General features: G+C 41.8%; 2 protein-coding genes across 5 annotated transcripts in view; one reads left to right on the top strand and one right to left on the bottom strand.

Moving 5' to 3' along the window:
- On the bottom strand, nt 1-14,662 carry FDXACB1 (ferredoxin-fold anticodon binding domain containing 1). 3 transcript variants are annotated; one of them, XM_056541880.1, is made up of 6 exons: nt 14,527-14,662; nt 9,204-9,380; nt 8,074-8,230; nt 5,402-5,605; nt 2,303-2,449; nt 1-1,146 (listed from the first exon to the last, which is right to left on the bottom strand). In XM_056541880.1, exons 1-6 carry the CDS (start codon nt 14,528-14,530, stop codon nt 15-17), a joined length of 1,821 nt encoding a protein of 606 aa, XP_056397855.1. In that variant the 5' UTR covers nt 14,531-14,662; the 3' UTR covers nt 1-14. The 3 variants fall into 3 exon arrangements, with proteins under 3 accessions (XP_056397855.1, XP_056397856.1, XP_056397857.1); XM_056541881.1 differs by having other exon boundaries at nt 5,432-5,605; nt 14,527-14,643; XM_056541882.1 differs by lacking the exon at nt 5,402-5,605 and having other exon boundaries at nt 14,527-14,643.
- The window catches only part of CFAP68 (cilia and flagella associated protein 68), a 97,411-nt gene continuing 96,749 nt past the window's right edge, over nt 14,607-15,268 (top strand). Inside the window, exon 1 of one of the 2 annotated variants that reach the window (XM_056541886.1) lies at nt 14,607-14,745. The gene's annotated coding sequence lies outside the window, so the exon portion shown is untranslated. The remainder of the gene's footprint in view (nt 14,746-15,268) is intronic. The other variant, XM_056541885.1, reaches the window with a different exon arrangement.

Here is a 15,268-nt window from a genome sequence, read left to right as displayed (position 1 = left end):
AGCACTATAGCATGCTATCTGAGAGTGACCTGTAAACACCGATGCAGCTCATCCCTCAGTTTTAGCTGCATTCCCAGTGCAGACTTGTAACTTAGGGCTCGATCACAAGACTGATATATCAGACGGTAACACAGACCAATGTTTCCAGTTTCAACATTTTCATACTGGTCCAGCAGTTGAATGTTCACAATGTTTCCTTTAGACATTCGAAGTGCTATGGTGTGAAACTCCACATCATCAAATACAGTGTGACCCTTGACCCAAAAACTAACATCGTGAATGTAATACGGAGGATATAGGGAAAAGCTCTGAAAAGGTTTTAAGACACGATGATGAAATTGTTCAATGAATCTTTTATCTTCCGTCCAAAGCAATCGCCAGTCTTTAATGTCCAGAAGACTCATGGCTATTGAATCTAAATTCAGAGTAACTACATGAGCCCCAGAGTCTGTGTATTGATGTTTAGGGGGAACCACTTTAATAGTCCCTATTATCTGATCACAGTGTGTAGGCGACATGGTGATGGTATACTCTTCTTCATTTTTCTGATTAAACCTTACGCTGTGTCTTTCCATTTTCTGAACGTCCACAGTTTCCGTAGCATCGGAGATGACAGACGCAGCAATGGTATCTATGGCTGTCTTAATAGTGTCTATGAACAGCTGGAGCTGAGCTTTAGGAGTGTTACTGCGATAATCCAACAACATGAGCATCTCATGGTAAACTGGCATGGTTGTAAGCGATACTAAGCACTTTCTGAAAACAAGCCCGCTTACAATAGTCAGAACATTTGGTCTAAAGTTGGACTTACAAGTGATGTCATCCATAAAGCATGTAAGCGATGGTCTTAGGTGATACAGCCCTATGGTATGATTGGTACAGATATCAGCCAGGTAAGTTTCTGGTTTCTTGTCCTGCTCGACAGAACATAGGGGCTTCTTATAGAAGTCATCAGAACTTTCCGCTGCACTCCAGCCTTTATCAGGCATTACGAATGAATGTGGAGTATGATGGAAGCAAGTGTTGTTAGGACAAATAAGGGGAAACATGTCTTCTATAACACTTACTTGAATATTCTTTTCACAATTCTTTATCAGTTCTTTATGTAATACATTGATGGGGTGACATGTCTTCCCTAGAAAACCCCTAAAAGATGAAAAAGATGCAAAATAAATTTTTATGGGCCTTATTTGTCAGCAATGTCTAAGGGCTCATTCAGATCATGGCATGAATATGCAGGCAAAATGTCAAAATGGTATATCAACATGTCCATGCACGGACCCTATTGATTTCAATAGCCAGCATTTAATCAATAGGGCCCCTGTTTGTCCATGCACATATACGTTCACATCCTATATTAACATGTTGTCAAAGTGTCCGTGCCTTAGAAGGTACAAACCTAGTAGTGTCACTTTCTGGAGAGCAGAAGAGCTAGTGGTAAAATCAAATACATGCCACCAGCACAAAAGAAACTGTCTAAAAGGAATGTTAAAGATTCATTACTGCAAAATAGGAGGATTAATGAACCTAAAAGCGCAACTGTCTTTATATCTAGAAAGACAGCTCCAATCCTTGGTAACGCCGCTGTGCCTGGGCTGTAGGGTAGGGCCACCCCTCTTAAGCAGAAATGTAGAAAACGATGTCCGGCACCATGCAGCAATTAAAAGTCCACTATATTGAAGTATTCAATAAGAGTACAGGCAGACCATAGTTTCCTACGTGTTTCGGAAACGCATGTCCGGACACGCAACGGTCACCAAGAATATGCTTATGAAGCTGCACACGCAGTGCACTAGGCCTTCACTAGCATATTCTTAACATACCTCTACCAATAAATTCGCCTGATTTATACTTACTAAAACACTGTTTTATAATTGCATCGTCAGTCAGGCAACAGTCGGAGCCTGGTGTCCGCTCTGCTCCGGGCCGCACCGCCTCTCTCTGTTTATGTCACACAGCTGACACACGGTGCTCGTCTGCCTGCGGTGTCCTGTGTAGATCTTCTGCCTGAGCGCCGGCTGTCAATCAGCTGTGCGACCTAAGCAGAGAGAGGCAGTGCGGCCCGAAGCAGAGCGGATTCCAGGCTCCGCCCCTCAGACTATTGCCTGACTGCCGGAGCAATTATAAAACTGTGTTTTAGAAAGTATACATCAGCCGAATTTATTGGTATAAGGTATGCCAAGAATATGCTTGTGCAGACCTAGTGCACTGTGTGAGCAGCTTCCCAAGCATATTCATGGTGTCAGTTACGCTCTAACAATGTCGTCCAGAGAGAGAGAGAGAACATGGATTATATCCTCACCTGTCTACTTCAGCATCATCGCATTGTAGATCCTGAACAGAAGTTAACATATCGATTATTTGTAATGCTTTTATGTTCTTCACTGGTAAACTTCTGGTGAATACATGATTCAAGGCTCCAATTAAATGGAATGATTTCTCCTGACTCCTACAAAAGGAAATAAGAGCAAAGTCAGAAATATTAACCCCTCGAAGACCATGCCATTTTTTTCTTTAAAGGGTACCTCTCATCAAATAAACTTTTGATATATTTTAGATTAATGAATGTTGAATAACTTTCCAATAGCATGTTAATGAAAAATATGCTTCTTTCTATTGTATTTTTCCCGATCAGTCCTGTCAGCAAGCATTTCTGACTCATGCTGGAGTCCTAAACACTCAGAGCTGCCAGCCTGCTTTGTTCACAGCCAAACAGGCTGTGAACAAAGCAGGCTGGCAGCTCTGAGTGTTCTCCTTTGTGAACAAAGCAGACTGGCAGCTCGTAGTGTTTAGGACTCCAGCATGAGTCTGAAATGCTTGCTGCCAGGACTGGTAGGGAGACCCCTAGTGGTCATTTCTTCAAAGTGGAAAATTAAATAGAAAGAAGCATATTTTTTAATAACATGCAATTGTGAAGTTATTCTGCATACATTAATCTATAATATATCAAAAGTTTTTTTGATGAGAGGTACCCTTTAAAGAAGTAAAAATAAAAGTTTTTTATTTTGCCTCTCGGAATTTCCTTAGTCATAACCTTTTTTAATGATAAGACACATACATTTATACATGAATTTAGTATTTGTTGTTGTTTTTTTTTGGAGTACATGTATATTAGAGATTCATATAGTAATTTATTTTTCCTTTTCACAAGATAATTTATAGAATTATAGAACATGTTGCTGCAGGTTGATTCCAAATACATGTATATGATTTGTAGTTTTTTAACAGTTAATACAATAAGCTTAATGAAAAGTAAAAACATTGGGGGGAGAGATTTTAAAACCTGTGCAGAGGAAAAGTGGTGCAGTTGCATATAGCAATATGCACAAAAGATAAACAAAATAAATGGTGACATAAAAAGGCATAAAATGTAGAATAGATAAATGAAATACAGTGGTCCCTCAAGTTACAATATTAATTGGTTCTAGGACGACCATTGTATGTTGAAACCATTGTATGTTGAGACCAGAACTCTATGGAAACCTGGTAATTGGTTCTAAAGGCACCAAAATTACATCCAAAAATAGTAAAGAGTGAGAATTAAAGAAAAATAAGTAGATAGCTAATATAGATAAAGCAAATCCTTACATATAAAAGTAAGAAAGATCTTCTGGGAGCTGTAATTACTGTCTATGTCAGTGTTTCCCAAGCAGGGAGCCTCCAGCTGTTGCAAAACTACAACTCCCAGCATGCCCGGACAGCCAAAGGCTGCCGGGGCATGCTGGGAGTTGTAGTTTTGCAACAGCTGGGGCCATCCTGCTTAGGAAACACTGGTCTATGTAGAGGACAGGAGCTTCTTCGGGGTACACACAATGTTCTAAAAAAGTAATGGAGTCGCCCTCACCTGGTGTCCAAAGGAGCAGCTAACACTGGTACAGGTAAAGTGTACAGAACATGTAATACCTCCCTGTACTGTAGGGGGCGCTACCAGACATCAGTCAGTGCATACGCTTCAGTAATATAGGTAAAGTGTACAGAACATGTAATACCTCCCTGTACTGTAGGGGGCGCTACCAGACATCAGTCAGTGCATACGCTTCAGTAATACAGGGGTTTTACCAGTGAATGCCCATTCTGATTGGTCGGTTCTTCCGGCCATTGACACGTTTCACAGATCTGGTCTGTCTGTAGCATTGTAAGTTGAGTCTGATTTCAACTTACGATGGTCCAGAAAAGACCATTGGATGTTGAAACTATTGTATGTTGAGGCAATTGTAAGTTGAGGGACCACTGTAATCCTACTCAACAGAAGAGATATATAGGCGTACAACTTAGTGAAGATCCTAGACAATCATTTAAAGGAGAAATGCAGCAGAAATCTTTTAAGTTCCCCTGTGCCCGGGCTTCATTCAGAGCTTCTGGGCTCCGTGCTTCTAAGGCTCGGAACGTCACACTGCCGTCAGCGTATCGCCAGCCACAGCAATGTCCCGCCTCGGCCGGTGATAGGCTGAGTGCACTGTCATGTAAGGAGCCGGCCCGAGCTCCTCACTTCTACGGGTTAAAAAGCTGTCCTGGCCATGTACTGGACACACTGAGGCAGGGCAAGTTCTAGAACACAGCTCTGAACCTATGTGTGCGAGATATGACGTAGAGAGATTTTCATCCCGTTGAAGTAAACCATGAAGGGAAAAGGATTTAGGAATAATTAATGAGGAAGAATGGAAGGAAATATTTGAGTATTGTTATTTTAACTCAATAAATGTAAATCACCGAATTTCGCACTTTGAGGTGAAACACTGTTCACACTAGACTGATGTTTTTTAGGGAAAACTGGAAGTATAAGGGACACATGTTGTCCTAAATGTGGTGAAGAAGATGCAAATTTGATACATATGATGTGGAACTGTAGGAGGGTGCAAAAATTCGTCAGAGGTCTATAAGATATCATATAATGTGAAAACTGCTGTATGAGGATTAGGACTAAGAACAAATAAGAACTGAGAGATGGTTCTCAAGTGTATGGGTTTAGCAAAAATGATCAGGAAATGGTTATCCCCATCCCTTCTGGTTAAAATAGAATGGGTAGAGTTAGTAAATAGAGTAAAGCAATATGAAGAAATATATAATAAAAAAAAACTAACAACAATTACCAGAAAATAAGAAAGAAATGGGTAAACTGGAAGATGATTTAATAATCAGTGTACTGTAGTTATAGTAGGTAGCGTGCCAGGCTGCGGGGAGGGGGAGGAAGGGAGGATGAATTTAGTCATAAGGTATTTTGATATATGTATGTTATTTAATAAAAAAAAAGAAAAGAAAATACAATGAAGGTTTTCTAGTGAATGACTGAAAGCAGAAGATATTACATAATAGCCTTTTTTTCTAAAATTGTAATAACTGTTTTGGATGATGCATGTGCAGTAGTTATGCTATGAACACAAGTAGCAGACAGTCCTATTACCTGTACCCAGTGCTCTGGTAACGACAGTACCTATCAGAATCAAACGGGAGCACCGAAGACAGGATGAACCCCGCCGTTGCAGCCATGGCAACCACCTGCCAGCTGTTATGCCATTCTCTCTTAGGCTGATCAGCAGGAGTGCCACCTTGCCCTTGGCATAAGGCTACATGGACTTCCCCTTTTGGAAAAAGAACATCTGCACAACTGTAATAAAAGAAGCATCAACAAAATGCATTTAATATATGTTGTTGCATCCAACAGACAATACAAACTTTTACTGCATCTACCTAAAATCCACAGGCTTGGGGGGGTAAATTACAATATAATGCACTTAGTGTCATATCTCCAACACTGTAATTACATTCTGTTCATTTTCATTTTATTATAAAAGCTGAACGATGGGGTCTAAAGTCCAATATTTAATACAGAATAGTGAGGGGGTCATGCCAAGCATGTCCCTCCCAATATACACCTTGCTGCAGGGGATTGTGTGACCCAGCTTACCCTAGCTGAATGATCAAGGGGGCTGGAGAAGGATGGCAACATATGTGATTGGATTCCAGGCCATTTTAGTGAAGTGCTCTTGGATCGTAACAGATTAAAAGAGGTTTCCCATAATCAAAACTTATAACCTATCCACAGAATAAGAGATATTTAGGTCATCAGTGGGAGTCTAACCACTATTACAAGAAATAAGTTCCTGTGTCCTCCTGTATAAATGGAGTAACCAACCATGCACTGTCACTTTATTCAAGGTCTATAGGACTGCCAAAGATAGCAAAGTACAGCGCACAGCTATGTGCAAAGAGTAATGCCATTCACTGCTTATGGGCAAGTTTCATTACACAACACAATAGGGGCTCACTCAGTGAAACCTTTTTAAACCAACCACCCAAATTTTTACAAAAAAATGGTCTTTTATGGGGGTGGTCTCCTCAAAGAAAAAGGTATACGGAGTTTTGGTTGTCTAATGAAGTCAGTAAGCACGCACAGCAAACAAACACATATAATATATAATAAAAGACAAAAAAATGTATTAGGATAGAGGTCACACTTGCAGTATTGGGCTGCATATTTGCTTCTGCATATTTTTGGTTCCCAGCATGCCTTCCTTCTCATTTCTTGTCCCCAGCATCGCTCACCATCTGATTCATAGTACTCAGGAAGGATACAGATGTCATTCCTGGTCCCCATCCTGGCTCATTATCTCATCATGATTTCTCATCTCATTCTCAGTCCCCAGCACATCTTATTCCAGGTCTTCTGGCATGACTCTGCTCATCATTCCTGGTTCCCAGCATGCACCCTCCCTGTCTGACAGCCTGCCTCTTTCTGCCTCCTAACCAATGATACTTTCTGGTACTGGAAATGCTGCTCCTCCTTTATCAGCTGCAATAATGTGGCACAATGCTTGGAGTATCTCTTGATGTTACTTCGAGGTCTCCTTCTTGCTCCAGCTTGGTGATGCAATGCTGTGCGGATCTACCACCACAACCTTTAAAGCAAAACTAAGTGCAATGTGTGTTGTGTTTTTATTTTTATTTCAGCTGAAAAGATTTTCTAAAAAAAATGGTCTTTAGACGGATAAAGTGGTCTGCTCAAAGAGGGGCAGCTTCCATAGACTATAAATGGGAGAATAATCAGTCACACAAAAAAGTGCTCTATAGGGGCATGGTCTTCCCTAAAGGTTTCCCTGTAATAGGCCTAAAATGCCTTAAAGTGTATATAGACATCCTGGAGCATAGTCCTCTGTTCTTAAATGAGCAGTGTCATATTCAAAAACTATTGAATGAGTTGTACATTCATGGAAAAACAGTAACTTTTCTATCAAACTTCATAAGAAAATGGACAGAATGAAACACAAAGTGAGCAACAGAAACAAGGTATTTGTGAAAGAAATATAGATGCTAGACACAAAAATTATTTGTACATCAGGAGTAACATATAAAAAATGTTGTGGGATATAACAGGTACTCTTTAAAGGGGTTAGCTAGGATTAGCAAACACAGCTGCTCTCTTTTAGAAACTGCACCACTTTTGTCCTCAGTTTGTGTGTGGTATTGCAGTTCAGGTGCGGCACTCTTTGAAAGAAAGCAACTATGGTTTTTCTTTCAAATCTGTCACCAGTGTCACCTGCACTTCAGTACCGACAGGTAGTGCAGGTGACACTGATGACAACTATACTTACCTTGTCCCAGTCTGTGCAGTCTTTCTTAGGTAATCTTTTCCGGTATCTTCAGCTCCAGGCTCAGCTTGGGGCACGGGCAGAGCTTAGTGATGTCATCGCTGCTGTTCTCTAGAAGCAAGACCCAGTAGAGAGCAGCAGCGATGACATTACTAAGCTCCGCCCATGCCCCAAGCTGAGCCCGGAGCTGAAGTTACTGGAGAAGATTACCGAAGAACGACTGCACGGACCAGTACAAGGTAAGTACTGTTGTCATCAGGGTCACCTGCACTACATGTCAGTACCGACAGGTTAGAGCATCTGAAACTGTGACAGATTTCCTTTAAACCTCCTTTAGCCACAGTGGAGCACCAGTAACCAAATGTGACTCCTACTCTGAGGCACTCAGTCCAGCTCCTTATCACAGTATTGCCAGTTTATCTGACTGGCCGCCATGTAATACTGCATTTACCCTGGAGCCGCCACTGAGATAACCCTTCTAACTTACCTGTGAAAGAAATTAGACAGCAAATCTCTGTTCTTCTTCACTCCTGCCTTTCTCCCGCAGTGAGGAAAGTTGAAAATAATTCTGTCATAAAGATGACAGCTGAGAAAGGAGTATTCATGTAGTTTTGTAGCATCCACTCCAAAGTAAACCTCTGCTCCTATAGTACATGGCGAAAAAAACATGACATGGATTCAACAATAGAAATGGAAATATCAGTTTATGACATCACTAATATTCTTAATACCTTAATATTAAAACACACATCTAAACAATATCATAATATAAGAGCACAAATCTAAATATATCATAATAAGTAAAGTAAGTCTAGACACTGCAGAGTTCTATAGGCTGTGATGTCATCATAGAGCAAGGTTGTCGCCAAACAGTAAAATGGTTTTAACAGCTGGTAAATAATGTATCTAGATGTGACAACCCATTATATCAAATGGGAAAAAAGCAATGCGGCATTTGTTGAGTGCACTGCCCCAAACAATGGTGTCATCATACCGGCTACTTTACAGCTGTCAATCACAGGTACTACCAACATAAAGGGCTAGCAAATTAATTTTCATTTTAATAAATTAGTCTCTTCTCACTCTCGAAAAAGGGCTAATTCTCTGCCAATGCATCACATGACCTATAACGCCGCCTACTCTACCTTCCAGTGATGTCTCATATACCCCAGTGATGTCCCATATACCCAACTTATGGGTTTGGGGAGATCACTGGAAAGAAGAGTGTGTAAAATCACAGGTCATGTGTGGTGCCAGCATAGCGGAGAATAGGCATATTTTAAGGAGTGCAAAATTACTTATTGGGTGTGAGCAGCAAATCATTTTGGCAATTCCTTTAAAGGGGTACTCCGGCGCTTAGACATCTTATCCCCTATCCAAAGATAAGATGCCTGATCGCGGGCCCTGTGGTTGCCGGTAATCAGACCCGGAGCGAACACGCTCCGGGGACTGATTTTAACTGGGGTGCTGCGTGCAAGATCACGGGGGTCCCCAGCGGCGGGACCCCCGCGATCAGGCATCTTATCGCCTATCCATTGGATAGGGGATAAGATGTCTAAGCGCCGGAGTACCCCTTTAAGCAATCTAGTAGGCAAAAACAGATTGCATTTACTTTACCTTTACTTCTAAGGTGCTGGACATTTCTCCAAGTAAGATCCTGTTTACACACAACGTCTTCTGGCTCATAGCAGGTGGCTGTAATGTGATGTATTTCTTGGCTGGTGTCACAGAGGGAAGACGAGAAGGAAAAATTCCCCTCTCCGACCAAGAGAACTGTAAATGTCTTCTCTTGATCTGAAGAAGAAATCCAACATGAAGAACATAGAAATGGATGAATGAATGATGGAATACAATCTGACGTTTTTTAATTCATCCAGCATTTGAACAGATTATATAGAATTATTGTCAATAAGTTTAATAACTTTACTTGTAATGATCTGAAAACTCCATTTGCAATATGGTAACAATTAGAGATGAGTGAATTTACAATAAATTCGATTCGTCACGAACTTCTCAGCTGGGCAGTTGATGGCTTATCCTGCATAAATGAGTTCAGCTTTCAGGTGCTGAACCCATTTATGCAGGATAAGCGATCAACTGCCGAGCCGAGAAGTTCATGACGAATCGAATTTACTGTAAATTCGCTCATCTCTAGTAACAATCTTGCAAACTTCACAGCTGAAACCCCTCAGCTTTTTTTTTTTAAAGGGGTACTCCTCTGAAAATATATATATTTTTTAAATCAACTGGTGCCAGAAAGTTAAGCAGATTTGTAAATTACTTCTATTTAAAAATTGTAATCCTTCCAGTACTTATCAGCTTCTGTATGCTACAGAGGAAGTTCTTTTCTTTTTGAATTTCCTTTCTGTCTGACCACAGTGCTCTCTGCTGACACCTCAGTCCATTTTAGGAACTGTCCAGATTAGGAGCAAATCCCCATAGCAAACCTCTCCTGTTCTGGACAGTTCCTGACATGGACAGAGGTGTCAGCAGAGAGCAATGTGGTCAGACTAAAAAGAAATTCAAAAAGAAAAGAACTTCCTGTGAAGCATATAGCAGCTGATAAGTACTTGAAGGATTAACATTTTTTTTAACCCCTTAACGATGAAGGACGTAGATTTACGTCCTCCGCCGGCTCCCGCGATATGCCGCGGGGTCACGCGGTGTCCCCGCGTCATATCAGGTCGGTCCCGGCGGCTATCAACGGCCGGGACCCGCGGCTAATACAGGACATCACCGATCGCGGTGATGCCCTGTATTAACCCTTCAGACGCGGCGATCAAAGCTGACCGCCGCGTCTGAAGTGAAAGAAACCCGGCTGCTCAGTCGGGCTGTTCAGGACCGCCGGGGTGAAATCGCGGCGTCCCGAACAGCTTACAGGACAACGGGAGGGCCCTTACCTGCCTCCTCGGTGTCCGATCAACGAATGACTGCTCCGTGCCTGAGATCCAGGCAGGAGCAGTCAAGCGCCGATAACACTGATCACAGGCGTGTTAATACGAAAAGTGATAAAAAAGTCCGATCAAAACAAAAATGGTACCGATAAAAACTTCAGATCACAGCGCAAAAAAATGAGTCCTCATACCGCCCTGTACGTGGAAAAATAAAAAAGTTATAGGGGTCAGAAGATGACATTTTTAGACGTATAAATTTTCCTGCATGTAGTTATGATTTTTTCCAGAAGTGCGACAAAATCAAACCTATATAAGTAGGGTATCATTTTAACCGTATGGACCTACAGAATAATGATAAGGTGTCATTTTTACCAAAATATGCACTGCGTAGAAACGGAAGCCCCAAAAATTATAAAATGGTGTTTTTTCTTTGATTTTGTCGCACAATGATTTTTTTTCCGTTTCGCCGTGAATTTTAGGGTAAAATGACTAACGTCACTGCAAAGTAGAATTGGTGACGCAAAAAATAAGCCATAATATGGATTTTTAGGTGGAAAATTGAAAGGGTTATGATTTTTAAAAGGTAAGGAGGAAAAAACGAAAATATATATATATTCATTTTTTTTTAAGTGGGGGGGGGGGGGGGGCGCAGTCATATCCGCAATCAGTGCACACAGCATGACATATCGCACATTTTATTGGAAGGAAGCACACACGGAGATGGGACACAATACTATGGGGAGGGGGTATTGGCTAGGCAACCGGAAAGGGGGAGGGGCAGGTATTGGATTAGGTATTGTGAACATTTGCACGAGTACAAGTACATGTGCAAAAGTCTAGAATCAGTACATCCCTATTATGTACGTATACGGTATGTATTCTCACTACGCGCTCATTTTGGACTAGATTATTTTAAATCGGCTTTCTGATTTTTTATCTCTTGAGTGCATAAATGATATTGATGTGGTGGACTTTATTTTTGGTCTAGGCTAGATCTAATCTGTATGCTATATGTGGTAGTTTTACTGAATAGATGCGATATACCCGCAAGGTTCCCCGCAGTTTTAGCACTCTATACCTTAAATGGGCGCTGTCAGATACAAACACTTTTGATATGTTGTAGAGCATGCGAAACCAATAGGTTTTGCAATTGCTTTCATTAGAAATTTTTCAGAATTTCATACTGAAAAAGCCAGTCAAACAACTGCCCCCCCCCCCGCCTGCTTGGACACATACTAGTCCTGCTGTGTCCATGCATCATCACCTATGTCATGGACACATTTCCTTGATTGACAGCTGTCAGTGCAGGGCTCACAGATGGAGGAAAAATCCTCCCACTGTCAGCTTGTGTCCCGCTACTGTCAGTGAGGACAAGCTGGGAGTTGTAGTTTTGCTAATGCTAGGTGAGATGTGATCAGACAGCATACTGAGGGAGGGGGCGGAGACCTGCACAGTGAGGCCACGCCCCCTCCCTTTTAGAGGAATTCAGACTAGTGAGCTAAATTAAAAGTGTAATAAAAAAATAAATAAAGGTGCTAGACACATAAAAATGGTCAGGATTAGGTACTGAGTGATACATAAAAAAAAAAGTTTTTTGTTGTGTGGTAGCCTTTGGGGGGTATAGGGTAGTTGGGATGTTGTGGTAGATAAGGGGTTAATGTTAACCCTATAGTTCGTGACCCAGGCTGAGGGTTAGAATGCTGAGGTAATCCTCTGGCCTATCGCCGCCCTTCCCAGAAACGACAGGTGCATATAATGAAATGAATGAAGGTCCACAATGTACTTGAACTTGGGTAACTTTACTTAAAGGGGTACTCCGCCCCTAGACATCCCCATCTTAAAGGGGTACTCCGCCCCTAGACATCTTATCCCCATCTTATCCCCCCTCCGCCCCTCGTGATGTCACGGCCCGCCCCCGTCAATACAATTCTATGGGAAGGGGGCCATGACGTCACGATGCTCTGGCCCCTGTATTGCCCGTCATTACGCACAGAGCGAACTCGCTCTGTGCAGTAATGATGGCGGGGTGCCACAGCGGAGATCCCCGGGGTCCCCAGCAGCGGGACCGCGGGGATCTGACATCTTATTCCCTATCCTTTGGATAGGGAATAAGATGTCTAGGGGTGGAGTACCCCTTTAAGTGCTTGCGGTACATCCAATGAACAATGACAGTCTCAGGAATACAGTCTTTATATAGCTCAATGACTGAAAATTGTTGTGGACCTTGAAATAAATTAAAGTCTCTGAATTTAGGGTAATTATTGCAGATCCGTCCGGATTTAGGAGATAGATGAGGTCTGGAGATCTTGCAGAGTGCGTGGGGATTGATACACTCAGAATTTAGAAGTTATTGTCCGTTGCCGCAAGGCTCAGGCCTAGACTTACAGATCTCAGCAGCGCAGATGCTTCCTGCTTGCTTGCACAGGAACAAGAGAGCGAGAACATGGCCGCCGCTCCCTTATATGGGCAGGGGGCAGGGCTAATCTGATTGGTCCGAACATCCGTCATTCACTGTTACAATGAGTGATGGGACTGACTACGTCACAAGGACCTCCAAAGGTCCTCAAGCAGAAATACCATAGAGTTCACCTAACCACGGGACCCGCAGGTCCTGCTACGCTATGGGACAGGTAATTAACTATTTATAGAGCTTTTATATAATATTTACATGCTTCCTAAGTAAGCTATTGGTGCAATAACCATCTGGATGAGAGGTGACTAGGGGTGGACAGGACAACAGGAACCCCGACGTCCTAGGGACTCTGGCTATGGGGACCCACAATAAAAAGGTACCGGATAGGATATGGTACCGTGACACCACAGTTGGATCTGACCAGGCTATTGAAGCTTACAATTATTTATTCAATAGACCTACACAAATGTTATCATATACTGCAATGAATCCTCTAGCTCTGCCTTTTCCATTGACTTCCTTTACTCCATAGTTTATCCTACGGTAGATCTTTTCTAGTGTAGATTCCCTCCCATTTTTAACACCTAGAGCACAGACATATGTATTTATTTTAATATAGTCTCCTTCTTTTGGGCTTTGGGTATATGTCCCTGGTTCTATAGCAATGGGTGAGCTGCACAGTTTAGCATGCTTATAAAGTATTTTCAGCATTTTTTTTCCTTGCAACTTTTCAGCACGCAATTTATTTTACATTTTAGGTCAAAAAAAAAAAAAAAGAGCTACGATAAGTGTTGCACCTTTGTAGACATTTGTAGAATGAGGTCATATTATAAAAGAGCCAGCTGTGTGGAGTCAGTGGGGGAAATGTATCATTTGCACATTTTTTAACCTTACTTTGCCAGTTTGCATGTTCTCCCTCAGTCCAATTTCCATTGTGCAAAATGTATCATACAGTCCCATTATGTATGAAGAATTTTGCTCATTATTTTTCAATGCATTTGTTTTGTCTTGGGAATTTTACGCCACCCAGTACCCGCCTCTTGTATGGCTGTCAGGACAGTGGTAATTAGAGATGAGCGAACTTACAGTAAATTCGATTCGTCACGAACTTCTCGGCTCGGCAGTTGATGCCTTTTACTGCATAAATTAGTTCAGCTTTCAGGTGCTCCCGTGGGCTGGAAAAGGTGGATACAGTCCTAGGAGACTCTTTCCTAGGAATGTATCCACCTTTTCCAGCCAACCAGAGCACCGGAAAGCTGAACTAAATTTATGCAGGAAAAGTCAGCAACCGCCGGGCTGAGAAGTTCGTGACGAATCGAATTTACTGTAAGTTCGCTCATCTCTAATTACCACTGTCCTGACAGCGATACAAGAGGCGGGTACTGGGTGGCGTAAAATTCCCAAGACAAAACAAATGCATTGAAAAAAATTAGCAAAATTCTTCATACATAATGGGACTGTATGATACATTTTGCACAATGGAAATTGGACTGAGGGAGAACATGCAAACTGGCAAAGTAAGGTTAAAAAATGTGCAAATGATACATTTCCCCCACTGACTCCTCACAGCTGGCTCTTTTATAATATGACCTCATTCCGGGGATCACCTCCCTCACACAGTGACGTCACTCACCCATCACGTGTTTAGGTCTCCCAGGAATCTATAATCATTTCTCTAAGTTCCCATCCACCGGACTTCAGACACAACATGAGGCTCTGGGAAAGCTGTACGACCACGTGACTGTCCTCCAGCATAGAACCTACTTCCGCGGCGCATTCTAATGACGTCACGTTCTGTTACTAAGCAACAGTCAGCAACAAACGGGAGTTGAACATCAGCGAAACATCGCGGGTATGTATGTATGTGGGTATGTATGTATGTATGTATGTGGGTATGTATGTATGTATGTATGTATGTATGTATGTGGGTATGTATGTATGTATGTATGTATGTGGGTATGTATGTATGTATGTGGGTATGTATGTATGTATGTGGGTATGTATGTATGTATGTATGTATGTATGTGGGTATGTGGGTATGTATGTATGTATGTATGTATGTATGTGGGTATGTATGTATGTGGGTATGTATGTATGTATGTGGGTATGTATGTATGTATGTGGGTATGTATGTATGTATGTGGGTATGTATGTATGTATGTATGTGGGTATGTATGTATGTATGTGGGTATGTATGTATGTATGTATGTATGTATGTGGGTATGTATGTATGTGGGTATGTATGTATGTATGTGGGTATGTATGTATGTATGTGGGTATGTATGTATGTGCATTTACCAGCGGTTTTATACTGTACCTCAGCGTTTCACGACCTGTGGCTCCCAAGCTGTTGCAAAACTACAACTCCCATCATG

This window comes from Hyla sarda, chromosome 10, assembly GCF_029499605.1.
Source record: "Hyla sarda isolate aHylSar1 chromosome 10, aHylSar1.hap1, whole genome shotgun sequence".
Taxonomy (NCBI): domain Eukaryota; kingdom Metazoa; phylum Chordata; class Amphibia; order Anura; family Hylidae; genus Hyla; species Hyla sarda.
The sequence above is the reverse complement of the archived record's forward strand: the minus strand, read 5'-3'. Positions and strand labels throughout refer to the sequence as shown.